This window comes from Salarias fasciatus, chromosome 6 (genome assembly GCF_902148845.1).
Source record: "Salarias fasciatus chromosome 6, fSalaFa1.1, whole genome shotgun sequence".
Taxonomy (NCBI): Eukaryota; Metazoa; Chordata; class Actinopteri; order Blenniiformes; family Blenniidae; genus Salarias; species Salarias fasciatus.
Window position 1 is genome coordinate 30,355,061 of NC_043750.1, and position 17,714 is coordinate 30,372,774.

The 17,714-nt window shown below is 47.6% G+C and overlaps 1 protein-coding gene across 1 annotated transcript in view; it reads left to right on the forward strand.

Moving 5' to 3' along the window:
* The window catches only part of LOC115389683 (microtubule-associated tumor suppressor 1 homolog), a 28,999-nt gene that overhangs the window by 4,257 nt on the left and 7,028 nt on the right, over window positions 1-17,714 (forward strand). The window contains exons 3-8 of the mRNA XM_030093205.1: window positions 3,874-4,063; window positions 6,255-6,428; window positions 7,262-7,438; window positions 7,858-8,025; window positions 14,440-14,537; window positions 14,678-15,010. Coding sequence (XP_029949065.1) covers window positions 3,874-4,063; window positions 6,255-6,428; window positions 7,262-7,438; window positions 7,858-8,025; window positions 14,440-14,537; window positions 14,678-15,010 — 1,140 coding nt within the window. The remainder of the gene's footprint in view (window positions 1-3,873; window positions 4,064-6,254; window positions 6,429-7,261; window positions 7,439-7,857; window positions 8,026-14,439; window positions 14,538-14,677; window positions 15,011-17,714) is intronic.

The window sequence follows — 17,714 nt, forward strand, 5'->3', positions numbered from 1 at the left end:
TCAAAGAACACACAGGGGCAAAACAGTGAGGGAATGTGTAAGGAATAAGAATAAGTAATAGTGCAAATCTTAATAAGAATAATAATAGGATAATATAATATTGATCTAAAAGGAGGAAATACCTAACTTTAAATACAACATAAATCTAAAATATAGCAGGAGCTTTAATATATATACTAATATGTAGAGTATGTTTTAGTGCAACTGAATGTGTGTATGATGAAGTGACTATGATTTATTATGGGAGCTAAAAGGTGACCATGATTGCAAGACAGTATGTCCAGGGTTATTGCTCATATTTGATATGGTAGAGTCTATGTAAATTGTAGTTAATGTAATGACCTGCTTTGTGAGATTGACTTTTTTTTAAATGTCTTTCTTTTTTTTTTTTTTATCTTTCCACTCCAGGACATCCATCAGACCTGTTTCCCCCAGACACAACTGACTGGTTGCCATTAGTGGATCTGGGCCACAACAAGGTCCCAGCACCACCTCCAGCAGCCCAGGCCCGTGATGAACGTGCTAGAAGCCGCAACAAAAGGAGGAAAGATTCAGAAGCTGCTGAGAGTTTGGTGGCTTTACAGAACATGTCATGAAGTGACTGTGTGACCAGTGGTTGTGAACCACTGGAGGAGCAGACCTATAAGCTGCAGCCAGAAGAGGATGGAACTGATCAGGAGTGTCAGGCCTGATCTCACTGGCATCCTGGTCACTGGCATGCAGGATGAGATCAGCTCTCTCACTGCAGAGAATTTAGAATGAAAAAACAAACTGACAGCTACTGAAATTGGAGAAGAAACATTAAAGATGATGACGAGAATGTTCGTTTTTATACAGGGCTACCAACATATGCCATATTGATGATGATGACGATGATGATGATGATGACAAAATTGTGCACCTGTGCTGTGCACTGATGAACATCAGTGACACCGTTGTGCCTTTTGACTAAACTGTAAATGTTTCTGTGCAGTATTAAAGAACAGCTGTATTCTTTTTCATGAAAACTTAGGACTCCATGCTACTGCTTTTTACGTTTTGTCGTAACATGTTTCACATGACTTGTATTTGAGCTGCCAAATAAAAATATGCCCTTCCGTTTAGTCGGTTACCAATTGAATGATAAATGCAAAGAAACAGTTCCACTCGAAAAACAGCTTTATTTGGTATCATCAGATTCACGGACAGTTAAGAGGTAAGAACCAGTTACATTGGACACATATATTGTAGGTTCCTGAATAATGAAGCCCAAGCTTGACACTCCTATCTCCTCCTGAAATCCACACATGAAATACAAAAAACTCCACAGAATCCTCTTGATTCACTCAAACTGTTTAAACTTCAAAGTCGTGTTCCAAAAACATTACGTCCAGAAAAATAAATGAAATAACAAAGGTAATATCCAGAGATACAAAGAAAAAGAGAGAGGTAAAAAAAAAAAACTGTGGCTCCACTCCACTTGCCCAACTGTCTGTCTGATGCAGGACAGCCACACACAAAACGAAACTTAATTTTTTAAACAGGCAATTAAATATGCAAACTTCCAGAAAACCTCAGTTTACTCCATAACACCCAACAAACCTGATCCATATGGATTTTTAACCTTAACTTATTACACATATTTTCAAAAGTAATTACCACAACATGAACTGTACCTAATCATCTGTGAATATTTTAACCTGTAAATAATCACTTCGCATCTCAAACACAAATAAGCATTTAAATATGAAATGACAATTTTCACATTGATAAACTCAAACTGTTTTTAAGTTCCTACATATATGTTGTTATGGATTTTGTCACAATCCTTTCAGTATATGTAAAATTTTTCAGCAAGCTGAGTAGACACCAAAACACACCTCCAGCATTTATGTAAAAACAAACAAGAAAAGGTCAGATAACTTCAAAATAACACATATTTACTACCGCAACTTGAGTCACATGTCATTCTTCGTTGGCTCTGGACATACTTCCGGAATGCTAAAATCTGATTGGAGCCGCAGCAACCAATCAGCGTGGCAGAATTCTAACACCGCACACCGTTGAGCGAGCGCACAGGGCTCTTCGAGCGAGCGCAGGAGGCAGATTGAGAGAGCGAGAGAGAGGCGGGTCGAGCGAGCGCACAAAATTGTAGGTGCGCTCGCGTTCTTCATCTTTTGCTCGCCTCGGAATTGTGGCACAAATATAACGCCATAATCAGCCCGCTGTAGTGTAGCTCAGCGCCTGTCAGCGACTCCCAGAGAGGAGCTTCTTCCTCTTTCATGTTTGTCGGCAGCTTGCATCCCATTTGGTTGCACTACCGCCACCTGCTGGTGAGGAGGGCTTACTACGCGTGGGGGTTTCTTGCCGTGAGTATCGGCGGCTGGTATCGGTAGCCTTCACGAGTACCCGATACTTTGAAATAAGGCCAGTATCGGCCCGATACCGATACCTGGTATCGGTACTCGCACATCCCTAGTTTCTAGTCACAAATACTGTAAAAGAGCTTCAGTCCGTCTGAAAATTGACCTTCATGTCACTCTATGTACAGTGTGTATCTATTAGAAGATAAACGTGTGAATGAGGAACAATATCTTGGAATAGGAGATGACATGATGATGCCTTCAGAATGATGAGCACATGAGTTAAATACTGGGGATTCACACTATCTAAAGGAGGAGGAAAAGCAAGCAAACTTTATTCATCCTACAGGGGGAATTATTTCTCTGACTCCATCTCATCCTGTTCAAAATTAATACAAACTGCATGTTCATGGAGCAGTGGGCTGCTGTCTAGGGGGGTCCTGGCAGTCAGCAGTGGGACTTCATGCTGAGCTGCAGGTCCTCCTCTTCACCTGAAGCCCCGGGGCAGGAGAATAGGTCGGGGCAGGTTTCAAACCTGGGGCGGCTTCAGAGGAGCTTTAACAACACATACCAGAGACGCACCACTCCCAGAGTCTGGGTCTGAGTCTGGGAGACCGCTGCAGCGTGGTGTCTGTGCAGTCTGTGAGGTAGCTTTGTGTTTCTGTAACACTGCGCCTCTGCTATCAGCAGCAGACTGTTGCTGCTGATTTCAGTGTTTCCAGGGTGCATAATTACATCCCTCAGACCCGCAAATGTTAATAATAATGTAAAAGCGCAGTACACCCACATAGTTCAGAGGCTGAAAACAGAAAAACCTGAAAGGCACAAGATGTTGAAAGACAGAGAGACACAGAGACAGACAGAGAGAGAGAGAGAGAGAGAGAGAGAGAGAGAGCAGAATAAAATCACAAACTAAGGCAGAGAATTAAATTAGTTAGCCTTGAAGCGAAAAAGTAGGTTTTCGAGACTGAACCAACAGTTGAACATACACTTTATTTTTGCTCTTTTTTTGTTTAAATTAGGCCCCTTGTTTTGTTCTACCTCCACAGCATCCCAGCGTTTCCAGATCAGGAGTGTTAATGTGACGTAATCAGGAACGCTCCTGCCCGCTCCTCGTTAGCTACGAACGTTTGTAAAAGACTTTTCCCTCTTTAAAGAGACACAGACAGACGCCAGACCCTCGTTCCCTAACTCGCTCCATGTGTGCTGCTGTTTATAGAGTTTGGGGGGAGGAGGCGGAGCGGGCGGAGGGGGGATTGGCCTGGTCCGAGTCGGGAGTCTCAGGAGGGAAATGTACGACACAATAGAAAGTTTTTTTTTTTCCTTCTTCCAGCCTCCTGAAGCGGCAGCACACTCCCATTTCCTCCCCCCTCTCTCTCTCTCTCTCTCTCCTCCGCTCCTCCCTCACCTCTCCTCTCCACATTTGGGACTCCTCTGAGCAGGAATGGCTAACACCATGGTGTCAGTGCGCAGCTCCAAGCTGGGGCCCCTCAGCTGGGACGCTGTCACTAAACGTCAGCTCTTCTTGCAGAAAGTTTCCTCCAAGCTGGGACCGGCTGGCCGGCCGGGGGGCCGAGGGGCCACCAGGGCGGCTCCACCGCCGCCGCCGCCACCGCCGCCGCCTCCTCCTCCTCCTCCCGCTGCTCCTCCGGGCTCCGGGGCTGGAGGTCCGGGGCCGAGCCCGGGCGAGGGATCTCTGAGCAAAGCGAGGTCGAGTCAGGGTGAGTCCACGAGACGAGTGTGTGACTGCATGAAGCCAGCATGTCAACACACACACACACATACACACACAGACCTCACCAGTATGTGTGTGTGTGTGTGTGATGTTCTGTGCTCGCAGGGCTGCGAGTTAAAATACCTTCCACATACCAGCACACATGCAGACGCACACGTTGAAATGTGACGGACAGGCAGGAGCTGGAGGGAACGCAGCAGAACTGCTGGAGCAGAGAAGAGTCTGCATGTGTGAACGCAATCATCAGAGCTGTTCGTCACAAAACCAGAATTTTCACTTTGTGGTGAAGTTAGAAGAACAGAAGTGTTTTTTCTTGTTGTCGTGTTGGGAAAATTTTTTACTGTTGCCGGTCACAGTCATGTGCACAGAAACTGTCTTCAGTACTTCATGAGAATCAGTCAGTAGGATTTTGATGAGTTTGGTTTTTTTCAGTGGAGAAAACAGAGCTGCTGCTAGCATGAGCAACGCTGTTATGATTTGACGTGAACATGTAGAGAAATTTGAGAAGTTGTCATGACTGTTCCCTTCGTGTGTGCCTCTCTTTTTTTTTTTTTATTACATGTGTGTCTATATGTGTGTGTTTGTAAATATAGTTCATGCTGCCCGACTTAAACATGGTGTCCAGTGTAATCTTAGTCCACTTCGTGTGTGAGTGTAACTTGATTCCTGCAGTTGTGTCGGTTGCACATCGGAAACATGCTTGTCTGCGTGTGTGTGTATGTGTGTGTGTGTGTGTCAGGTCACATTCTGATGGACAAAAGCTCGTCTGTGTCATTTTCTGACACTCAAGAGCAAACTGACGACCTTTGAGATTCCATCAATGGAACCTTTGAGAGAGAGAGTGAGTGTGTGTGTGTGTGTGTGTATTCTCAGTTTTCCAGTTCTGTTATTTACTGACCGGTCTGCGATTGGTCCCTGTCAGCCAATCAGAACCATCCTCCTTAATGAATAAGAGACTTTCCAAGCAGTGAATTGCAATAATCTAGTGAAGAGCGACCATGACTGAATGCTGAGTCTGCAGCCTCCAGGTAGAAACGGCTGGACTTTTCTCCGTCGCTGCCATGCATATCAGAGTGGAAGCTGTGTCAGCATGGTCAGGTTGAAAGAAGGGTCCGAGGCTGGACGATTTCTCCTCCGCCTGTGTGTCAGTCCTGAGCACGAGGCGGCAGAGCTCTGATTTCTGAGGTAACACAACCCAGCTGCTCCAGCAGAGTGAAGCCAGATGTTTCCTGCTGTGTATGTGTGTGTGTGTGTGTGTGTCTATGAGGTAATGTAACGAGCTTTTTTTTTTTTCCGTCTCCTTGTTTCAGTTCTTTCAGTTTTTTTCTCCCGTGTTCGCAGAGTGTGAATCAAACTTTAATGAAGGTTGTAAACAGGACGTGTGATGGCAGCAGAGGTACAAATAACTAATAGTTCTACATGTTTATGGCTGAAAAATAGAGCGTGGAGACACACACGCACACACTCACAGCAGGTCTGTGAATAAAGAGTAAGGAATAAAGATGGAGTCGGAGCTGAACGTTGAGTCACGTTGGTGTGTTTTCAGAGGCGGCCTCGCAGATTGACCGCAGTCCCAAAAAAAGGAGCAATAAAACACCATCAGATCTGTCCCCAGCTCTGCCACAGAGTCACTAACTCGTGTAGTGATGGATCCAATTTCAGAATTGAATATTTTCAACGGATTTTCTGAACTTTGTCTTTTCTTCATTCTCCAAACGAGCTGCAGCTGAAGAGTTTCCTTCTGTGGCGTCCACCAGGCCTAATTCACTGTTTTGTTCCTTCATCCTTTTCTGTCAGTGCCACTTAAACACACTGCAGCCACATACAACACACACGCACACACACACGGACAGACACGCACAGTGGTGTGAAGCGGCGAGTGGCGTCGTGGCTCTCGTGGAATCCGCTCTGCTTTGGTTTCTGGGAGGAATCCATGATTCATTCCACAGAAATGAGTTTGTTGTGTTTGAGATTTTCCTCAAATGTCCCACTGGACGCAAATGACACTGTTACACACTCATCTCCTCTGTGTCTGACTCACACACACCCCACACACACACTCACATGACATTCATCTGTGACATTCATATGAACGCAGTAATCAGATTACTCCTGCAGCGGCCCTCTCTGTTCTTGTGTTCTGATGTTCAGTTTGTGTGTTTTCCTTTGCGTTGCAGGTATCCCCAAACCTCGCTCCCTCCTCAGAGCCGCAGCCAATCAGCAGCCGGCGTCAGGGTCGTCGGGGCGACCTGCCCCTCCCACTGCCTCCAAACTTCCTGTCAAAGGTTTACCCACAAGCCTCAGCTCCTCATCACTTGGAAGCAATGAGAACAATGGACCCACGAGCAAAGGTGTGTGTGCGTGTGTGCGTGCGTGTGTGCGTGCGTGTGTGTGTGTGTGTGTGTGTGTGACAGATCAGAGGTGGTTTTTCTTGGTGTGGTTTCCCTCTTTCATACACAGTCATCACCTCTGCAGTCTGGGAATGTGCGGAGGTCAAAGGTCACATCTGGTCAGGAATATTAACAGACTCACTGCTGCGGTGGCGCCGCCTGGAGGTCAAACAGGATTAAAAGCCTCAAACTGGACATTTTACTGTAACTTTCATGTTTTGATTAATTCTCCTTGATCTGAAATGTTTCTTAGGATCAAAACTCTACCATCATAACACATGATCATGAGATCAATACATCACAGTTCGGGGGTGCAGTGTGAAGCTCTGTCATGTCACAGCAGGATGACCAGCGTCCCTGTTAGATCTCATGTCATAGTATTAGATTACAGCAGCACATTTATGGAATAATAAGGCAGATTAATTTGTTTCCCAGGTGTTTGCTGTAATCTGTCTTTAATTTACTTTTCTGTTAATTCACTTATTTATTAAAAGTATTTTCATTTTTTTTTCCATTTAGTTGCCTGAACCTGTAATATCTGTCGTTTCTTCACAGAGAATTAACAGAACATGTGTAGCACCACTGTTGTGCAGTAGGTGGCAGCAGCGAGTCCATGTGGTTTGCTGCTGCTTCTGTTGGCACAGCCGCTTGAAAAGTTTTGGGGTCAGGGAGACGTGTTTTTAAATACACTGACAACAGCGCCACATGGGATTTAATCTCATTGACTCCTTCAGTCTGTGGAGGTTTTTCCCTCAGAAATAAGACTTAAACCTTCCTCTTAATGTTTTCTAAAGGGGCTCCCCCAGCAGCGACCAAAGCGGACGAGCGGCCGAGCAGAGGAGCCATTCCTGTGGGTGTCCTGGCTGCAGTGCGGCCCCCCGGCCCCCCCGGCTCCCCCGGCGACGGCCCAGGTCCCAGGCTTCCTGCCATGAGGAGCAGAGCTCAGTCTCTGCAGGTCCGGACAGTTTCAGGTGTGTGAAGATGGAACGCCTCACTTCTCCCCAGTCAGTTCAACTCTGGCTTCAGATGGATCTGAGACCACCTTCACCGTCACCATTATGGAAAAACACATATTAGATGAACGTTTTGAACAGACGCCATTTAGATCGTCTTGCAGCGGATTGATAAAAATCTAGTTTGAGTGAAAATCATGATGTGATTCATCCCAGTTACTCTCAGTTGGTCATTAATACTAACTTATGAAGCTATTTCTGGGCAGTGATTATTAAAGTTTGAAATCTTCAAATTTAGACTTATTGATCATTATCTTGTCCCCTAGTGGCTTTGTGTGCAGGACAGGAGCAGACACATGTAATCTGATTACAGATGAATGGTGGAGGGAAGCATAGAAACTGACTGGCTCTGACTTGACTGAGTTTCCTGCCTGCAGGCCTGAAAATGCCGAGTGGCCCCGCCCACAGCTCCGCCCACAGCGCTGCCCGGACCGCAGCGACTGGACAGACGGCGAAGACCAGTCCCACCGTTCTGACAAGGCAGACGACCCAGAATCCCCTGCAACGGAGCGGTTCTGCAAGGCTCGTGAGGCAGAGCAGCACAGGTGTGTGTGTGTGTGTGTGTGTGTGTGTGTGTGTGTGTGTGTGTGTGTGTGTGTGTGTGTGTGTGTGTGTGTGTTTTACACTGAGCTGCTTCAATATTTTGTGGCTCTAAATAAGCCTAGATTTGTCCACTTCACACTGAAATGTGTCGGCAAGATTTATTCACGAACAAATATATTCATTTTCATACTTTTAACATATAAGTCCTAAAATTTGCATGGTTTGGTTTAGTTTTCAGATTAGCCAGACTCGTTCATGATGTTCTAAACCCTGACACAGTATAGATAACCTCCAGACCTGTAGCGGAGCCAGAGTGGGGGCAAGGGGGCGGTCGCCCCAGGGCCCACAAAGTCATAGGGCCCCGTTTCATGTGATGTGTTCACATTTACTCGTAAATAAATTATTATAATGAAACGTGCAGTGTGTGCAAGAAGGTATAAGCATATGATTGTGGGCTCCAATTTGCCAATTCTTACATTACGACTGTCCATGAATACATCAGGGCTGTAAGCCAGTGCTGATTGGCTGTGCAGCATTAAGCATTACACAGTATGCTAAACACTATGCTAGCCGCTAGCGGTACTACCCAAAACCTGATATTGGAGCCACTGGTGAGTCAGTGAAACCTTCAAAAATATTATCTTTATCAGAATGCTGTGGTCTTAAAAACCTGCCTATTTGAATGTGCCTTGTGTTGCTCTCAACGATAAGAGACCGCAGAGTCTATTTTTTTTCTAATATAGGTGAATTCCAAAAGATAAAGATAGCTGTGTCTATATCTATCTGAATAGATTGTGTAATTTTAGACCAGCTGTGTTCATTTTATATTTAAGCTGTATCAAAGATGGTACAGATTTACCCACTGAGTTTTTATCTGAGTTTTCAGCACCATGGACAGCGGACGCTCCCAGATTGACACCTGTCAGGCTGCATTTGTCTGTGTGTGTGTGTGTGTGTGTGTGTGTGTGTGTGTGTGTGTGTGTGTGTGTGTGTGTGTGTGTGTGTGTGTGTGTGTGTGTGTGTGTGTGTTCGTGCGTTCGTTCATATGTGTATTTGTTCTTCAGAACAAGTTTGTGAACTGGTTTGTCACTTTATTCTGCTTTCTGAGGCATATAGGTTTGCTTGGCTCAATAAAAGTGAGCATTAGTGTGTTGTTTGATGGTAGGATGAGGGATTGTTTGAATGGTAAAATTACTATCACAAGGGCCCGTCGAGAATGCTCCGCCCCCTCTGTACTGAGACCCACGCTCCGCCTCTGCTCCAGACTGTCCCTGTGGTTGATGATCTTTCATGTGGGAGTGTACTCCAGCAGTGCAGGTACCACCTGCTGCCAGCAGAGGGCGTCAGTGTTCAGACTCACATGGTGCAGCTTCCTCTGTGTTTCCACCACAGACACAGTTCAGAAATACAGAATAATCTGCAGTCTTCAAGTTTTCAATCCACAAAACCAAGTTTAAAAGTCAGGAAAGTCTGCATTTATTTTTTATTATTTTTTTTATTGTTTATTTTGCCTGCTTCCTCCTTGCCGTAGAACTGTTTCTGTCAGGTATTGATCTCTAGTTGTAATTGTAGTTGATAGTTTCAGATGTTAGAACGTTGTGCTTCTAGATGTTTCTGATTTAGTCTCGATCGTGGACTCTTGGCATATATTCCCTCTCTCTCTGATTGCTCTTCCTCCATCAGGATGCTTACTCAGCTCCACACACTCTCTCTGACCTCACGTGCTCGCATCCACCGAGTGAGCGAGTGTGTAGTGCCGACTGGCTCCGTCTGATTGGCTGATTATGTTGACATGCCTGGGGTGAATGCAGTGCATGGAAGCACCATTTACCACAGTGCAATCAGCCTTTCAGGATATCTACTGTACGTGTTTTAATGTTGGTATTGTGTGATATATCCATATTCTGCAGACCCACAGCTGCCTCACAGATTTTCCCTCAGTCTGGACTGACAGGCTGACCCCTGTCAGGTCCTGTAGATCACTGAGTACTATGTAATGGTGTGTACTGAAATAAAACAGAGGTTAGCCATTTAACCTGAACTTCTTAACTGATTACTACTGTGAAATGAGTAACTCAGATACAGTTATTGACATTTGGTGAGAAAAGCTAGAAATTCACAGAGCAAAACGCTTACATTTCAGAGAAAAATGAAGGTTACTGAGAAAAGACAATTTGCAGGTTTATAAGAGGAATAGAACTGTAAGAATAATGAATACCTTTAAAAAAAAAGGTTTCTATTAAAAAACCTGAAAGTCATTATTTTTAATGATCTCTTAAATGTTTCTTGTTTATGCATGAAATGTATGCTATTGTAAAATTCTGCTAACGAAATGCTAATTCAAAGGAGGAGAAACCCTGAAATAAATGAAGATGTAGTTTATTAATGTGGAAACCTCAATTCATCCCTTTAAAATATGTGTGGAAAAACCATCTAATTATATTTAGATTGTATCTTGAAAGCTGTGTGATTTTCTAAAACACACATTTAAAAAAAAACCAACCTAGTTTCTCGTTTGGATTGAGTGTTTTTTTCCTCCCTCTGGTTGGAGCTGAAGCTTGTTTGTAATTCTGAGAGATTATTTAAATCCCTCCCCCTCCTGCAGCATCCCTCTGTCTGTGTGTGTGTGTGTGTGTGTGTGTGTATGGTGTGTGTGTGTGTGTGTGTGTGTGATTCTCCTCCCTCTCTCTCCCTCCATCTTTTCTCGGGCTGATTCACTACCTGCTCGCTGGTGAAGCTCGCTGCTATTTTTGGCGCCATTTTCTCCTCTTCAGTTTGTGCTGCTCGGTCCTCCTCCTCCTCCTCCTCCTCCTCCTCTGCTCTTCGTGGAGCGGCGGTCGCCTTTCCGTGGCGGTCTTTTCTCTGGATGAAGGACTGTTCACCGGCCTCATCGCGCCGGGCTTTTTTTTTTCTCCGTCTCCACGTGGTGTTGGGGGTCTTTAAGCCTCCCCCCTCTCTTCCCCTCTCCTCCTGGAGGAGTGTTTTTTTTTTTTTTTGACCGCGGCGGCGTGAGGACGCGGCCGTAGGGCACAAAGCGGGTCGGCGTTTGTGTTCTGAGGCGGGTTTCTCTGAGCCGGCGGTCTTCGGGAGCCGCTCCCACCATGCTGTGGTCCCCTCGACTGTCGCTGGCCAACTTCCACGTGAAGCTGACGGCCAAGGGTCTGTTCAGGAGCCTGCAGCTGCTGTCCGGGTGCAGGAAGAACACCGTCGTCTTCCACGCAGGTCGGAATCGCGTCCCCGTGCGTTCCTCCCCCTCGCCCTCCATGTGTCCTCGTCCTCAGCCTCCACACCCGTCCACACCCTCCTCGTCCTCCACGTCCTTCATCTGTCCCCCTCCTCACCCTCCATCCATCCTCCTCATGAAAACTCAGGATGCTGCTTTAAAAAACCCCAAAACGACTGAAGTTATTTGAATGTTCCCTTTTGCTCAGTGCTGAAGTTCAGAGCGTCAGTGTGTAAAGGAGAAGCAGGTCAGCAGATAAAGGATGTCAGGATGACACAAACGAGAGGAAAGTTTCAAAAGTTTGGATCCGCTCAATGCAAAGCTTATTAACCCTGATTCAAAGTACACACTATAAAGAAATTGAATAAACAAAGAATGAGTCAGTTGGAACTGCTTCTTTAAAATAATGAGCTTAAAATGTGAATAAATGATTAAAAAGCACTGAATTAAATGGATGAAGTTGTTAAATGGAGAGTCTTGATTGATTGAAACACACAGTGTGATGTTTTGAACCAGGCTGAATGTGAACTCGCTCCACCGTCGTCATCTTTAATCTTATTCTGACCTCGGAGCGCGTTTCAGGACTGACCTACATATCTGGAACGCCAGTGTTTATTCTTATGCGGCACGTGTAACTCCTCTCCAGGTCGTTTTTTTTTTTTAAGAGAGTCACACGGACATCACTGGTACATTTATCTCCTGTTCCTCACTCTCCGGTGGGAGGAGTGGGCGTTGGAGCGGGCGGCGGCCACACCCTGACAGGAAACGTGTGCGGAATTTTTTTCCCTCCGAAACTTCCCGGCGGTTGATTTTTCCCGACCGTGCGAGGCGTGTTTGTGCATCTAAAACTCGTCCTCAGTGGCTTCGCCTCCTTATCTCCATAACAAGACCTCCTCGCCCCCTCCCCGCCGCCTCCCTTTGGCGTTAGCAGCCATTGTTGCCTCCTTCGGGCTTTTGTGTGCAGCGTTCACGGGTGTCACGGTTTCAATAGAGCCGTGTTGTGTGTGTGTGCGTGTGTGGGGTGTGTGTGTGCGCTTGTGCGTGTTTTCTGCACGAGTGGCTCGGCGATGGCGTGATGAGACGTGACTCACACACTGAGCGATGATCGGAGAGCGGCGACGTGAAGGAGGAGAAGAATCCGGGTTTTTAATTCACTTCTATGAAAACAGGAACAGCTTCACACTGTTATGTTTTTCACCAGACGTGTGTCTTCCATATAAAACCAAATTAGAGCCGCCACTCTCTGTGAGACCGTAATTCTTTCATCCTCTTTCCCAGAGTGTTTTCTTGTAAATCTGCTCGTTCTTCTCTTGGCTACCAGCCAGCTTTAAGATTGGAAGTAAACCAGCTGAGAAACTGACAAACCGAACCGCCATCAGTTAGTTCATTTCCAAACTGCATGACCACTTCACACACGGCCACCGTGCAGCCGCCGACCGTGATTCATAAAAACACTTTTCATATCGGGTCAGAAATATAATTCATGTCATATTATGATGTAGACATTGAGGATAATAAACTCTGTAGAACTCCGGCCGGCGTCCTCCGCTGCTCCCTGACCAGCCGAGCGTTTACTGCTCCATCTGAGCCCTGCAGCACGTGCTTCACTGCAAAAATACACACACGCACAAACACACAGACCCACTTCCACACATCTGCCTGACAAGTAGGTTACAGCAGGCTTTAGTTAACATGCACACATGGATAAATCAAACACACACAAACACACACACACACACACACTCGGTGTTGGTCTCGCCTGCTTTAGAGTTTCTATTTAAGCCCGTTTTAATGTCATCATGTGGTTTTCCACTTTACACACGATGCAGCGCTCTCTTTGCTTCCAGTCCACTCTGAAACTTTCGGACATTCAGACTCGTCTCTCTGTCTTCTCTCATCGATGTCACAGCATGTAGCAGTAGTTTGTCGTTTTGTCTGCACTTCTAAATAACATAAACCTTCAGCCTGCTGCTTTTTGAAGCGGATAATGTGATCTTGTTGCGCTGGTTGCCGGGTAACCGGGTGGTCTTGTTTGCATGTAAACAGGTCAGATGAAGCCCGTGTGCTCACCTAGCGACACGCTTGTTTCCACGGTAACAGCTGATGAGGAGGCGAGTGGACTGGGCTTCACTGAGTCAGAGATGATCTCCTCCATCAAGCCGTCTCCGTGTGTGAAACAGAATAAAATGCAATAAGACATGCAATAATTAATGTAAAACAAACAGAGTTGTTAAAGAGACTTTTTATCTCAGCAGTGACCCTGTTTTCTGTCATAATCTACACATCAGCTCGTCACAAAGCCTCCTTCTTCCCCTCTGGTTCCCCCTGAAATGTTCTCGTGACAGATGCAGTCATCCTGAGCGATGATGAGACTTTACGTGTGTGTGTGTGTGTGTGTGTGTGTGTGTGTGTGTGTGTGTTTGTTGCATGCTAACTGTGGCTTCTCTCTCAGTCTGGGTTCAGCAGCTCTGCTCCTCTGCATGGCAGCCTCCAGGTACACACACACAGACACACACACAAACACACACACAGGCTGCGGCCTGACGTCCAGCATGTTCCCCACCAGCAGGGGGCAGCGGCTTTTTTCAGTACAAGTGTGTGTTGGTGTGTGTGATTGGATCCACCGTCCCTTCATAAATCACTAAAGGACATCAGTTTCCTCCGCCCTCGCTCTCTAAATCGCCATGGTAACCACAGTCGGCGGCCTGTTGGCCGACAGACGGCAGCAGCTTAATTTAAAAAGAAAACTGCCCACATGAAAGTCCCTGAAATGTGGCGAAGCGTTCTCAGAGTCGTGTTTGCTGGAGTTACTCGGCGCGGCTCGGTTTCCAGTCAGAGGGAGTAGATGGAAGACACAGGAGACAGGAGTGTGTGTCTGCCTCTCTAATCGTTTCGCTCTGGTAATGCACTCCTTAATGTACACTCACACACACACACTTTCTGACCATCATTACTCTGCACTCCCGTGATGCATCTCTTCCAGCCTGGGACAGTCGGCAGGGCGTGTTCATGTTTACCAGCGTGTGTGTGCGTGGACTTGTGTTTTTGTGTGTGTGTGTGTGTGTGTGTGTGTGTGTGTGTGTGTGTTTCCACGTGTTTTGATGTGGCGGTCTTCCCTTGGTGTGTGTCCGTGACACCATGTTGAGCAATGCGCCTGCTGCTCGGAGACTGAGAACGCGTCGCTCTGTTGCAGTGGACAAAAACAAACCGCGGGAGGCGCCGACGAGACCCAGCAGCTCCAGCACTGCAGGGGGAACCTCCTCCGGCCAGCAGCTGCCGCCGCCGGACCCGGTAACACTTCCATTACTATTAGTAACCTAGTTACCTACCTAGTAACCTGCTCTGTGGTTTGATCAGCTGGATTTCAGCGATTCAGCTGAGATGTCTCGTTCTTCACATCTCGGTGGATGTTCTGTGCGTCCTCCCTCCAGGTTCCAGATTCAGTGAGCGCTAACTCACCGGCGGCGCCTGCTCTCCCGGCACCACCCGCTGATTCCACACACCCCGCCGCACCACCGGCCGGCACGGCCCCCGGGGTCGGCCTCAAAGTCAGACCCGGCGCTCGGTCCAGCCCCAAAGGCGGATCCCGACTCCTGAATGCGTCCAGAACCCGGGCGGCCCCGGAGGGGCCGGTCGCAGCCAGACCCAGCAAAGAGCAGGTGGAGAAGAAGAACCAGGCCATCAGCCAGCTGAGGAGGCTGCTGCTGCAGGGGAACCGGCGGGTGGAGGCTCTGGCTACGGTCATCCAGCACCTCTTCACTGAGGTACTTCAACTCTCTGCTTCTGAACCTGGAACACAGCAGCTTATCATGGCCTGAGGATCTCCTCAGGGGGGTCAAACATGAGGCCCGTGGGCCCGACGTGTCAGTATCCACCGTCTCAGGGTGTTTGATGTCTGCTGACATGAGCTGTGGTGCCGCTTTACACCAGTATTCAGTGTGAGTGTCTGCAGGAGACCGGGCAGCATCTGACCTTCAGAGTGAGGCTGTATGAGAGGGAACACTGCCCCCTGCTGGACAGCAGTGGCATCTCCGACAGACTGTTTCCTCTGATGAGCCAGATGTGTTCTTACATGTCCGTGGGACTCGGCCCGATGCATCCCTAAAGGCGTTAATGAGGGGAATCCAGCTGTTTTCTGCCCCCCTCCCTCCCCTCCGGCCTGTAATTAAAGCTTCGCCCTGGGTCAGCTGTTTAGGTGCAGGAGGTGAAGGTTGTTCGTAGCCGGGAGGAGCTGGTCCACACCCAGCTGCCATTAACAGCAACAACAACACACTCCTCCATGGAAACATCCGGCTGCTGGAAGAGGGGCACCGGAGTGACGGAGGCGGAGTTTAGCCTGTTAGGTGCGGTGTGGAGACCTGCAGCCGCGGCCAGTTAGCAGCCTTTAGCAGCTCCTACTGACCCACACAGCGCTCAGCTCAGCTCATGCTAATGCTACTCTGAGTGTGTTGATGGGATGTGTGTTGCTGGAGGAGAGCTGATTCTCTCAGCCGGGACGTCCTCGGGGGGGTTTACAGCAGCCGTCACCGAGCTCATTGCTCAGGCTTGTTCAGCACTGCTGTTATCTTGTCTTGAATTTATTGCTCATATTTGTCTGTTCTTGCGTTGTTGTGATTTTTGGCATCACTCACATGAAATGAGTGTGTGCAGTGGCACAGAGAGGATCCAGGAGTCAGTGCAGACTGAAGCATGCTGGGAGAGATATTCAGCTGCAGAACCTGTTCTCTCTATATTCACATTCATTTCCTTCAGCGAAGTGAAAAGTTTAAAAACCGTTTGAAGTGACAAGTAAAGTAGACCTTTATCTGCAGCAGTAAAAATGTGTGTGTGTGAGAGAGTCACTGTGCTGATGGACGACATGCAGACGCAGGGGGGTGATGGATAAGGGGGAGGTGGGGCAGGAATGCAGCAGCTGCAGTTGGAGCCCTGAAGCTGTATTTGGTGTGTGTGTGTGTGTGTGTGTGTGTGTGTGTGTGTGTGTGTGTGTGTGTGTGTGTGTGTGTGTGTGTGTGTGTGTGATGTAACGAGTTTTATCTGCAGCTTTGAATAACTCTGTTATCTTATCTGAGCTGCAGTCTGACGCTGCTGTAAACGGTAAAGTGAGCACCGGTTGCTCTGGTGGGGGGAGGGGGTGGGGGCTTGCTTTAGTGGAGGGAGTCATGTGGGGCTGTTACGGTGCTTTCATCTGTTATGTAGACAGTTGGAGAAGGCCCATGCTGGTCCTGCCTGCGGACACGTGTGTGTGTGAATTCAACTCAGATTAAATGTTATTGATCCCTGATTTGAAGCTTCGACAAACTTTCAAACTAATGCTTAAACTTGAGGCGCAGGTTTCGTGTGTTTCCTAGTGATTCAATTTGCAGTCTGATTGATCTGATCTGATATGATGGGTTGAATGTTTCCTGGTTCCTGTTTTTTTTTTTTTCTTCTTTTTTACATGGATCCAACAACAAAGGAGAAAGTTTGTCCTCTTTAGCTCCCTGAGAACAAACATGCTGCAGAATCTTCACCAGATCACAGCCAGACACACCGGTTCAGTCACACATCGCACAAGGTATGGAGAGGAGAGAGGGACAGAAACAGCCCACATTCCTCCATCACGAGGAGGAGGAGGAGGAGGACAGGTAGACAGTGGGAGGAGTGCAGGAAGAGTAAAGTGTCTGCAGGACTTTGCGTCCAATAGTGCTAAAGACAGGAGGAGGAGCGGAGGGAGGAAGATCAGTGCCGAGGCCGAGGGAGGAGGAGCAAAGGGAGGAGGAGGAGCAGAGGGAGGAGCAGAGGGAGGAGCAGGGTTTTTGACTGTGTGGGTTTGCATGTGTGTTCATTCACTAAGCGATGGGCTCCACAGAGAGTAAAACCACCACAGTGAAGACGACGACGATGGCAATACAGCAGCGCAAGAAGAAACGCAAGGTGTGTGTGCGAGTGTGTGTGTGTCTGCTTGTGCGTGCGAGTGTTTGTGCGTGTGTGTGTGTATGTGTGTGTGTGTGATAGGACACAGTTTGCCGTAAACTCCCCCTCTGTACACACGACAGTCGGTGTGTGTGCGTTGTGGAAGAATTCGACTCATTCCCGTCGTTCTCGTGTGTTGGCTGGTTGCTATGGAGACATGGTGGTCCTCTGCTCGCTCGCACCTCGCCTCGGCGCCTCAGATCTCCTCTCGTCTAAACTCACACCTCCTCTGCGCTCCATCACTCCTCAGATGTGGGGCTGTAGGTGCACTTTGCTCCCGAGGATGAAATATACGCCGGTCCGTGTGTTTATGAGAAGCTGAAGTCAGCAGAGAGCAGGAAGGACTTTCCCCAACAGACACACACACACACACACTCTCTCTCTAACCTGCAGGGCCCTTTCAGGTCACTGCTGCTTCGCTGTATCAGTGTTGAGCCAGTTGCAGAAAACACTTAGTGCTTGATTACAGTTATTAGTCTGCTGCTCCAGTAAAGTAATGTGGCTGACCCGGCCGAG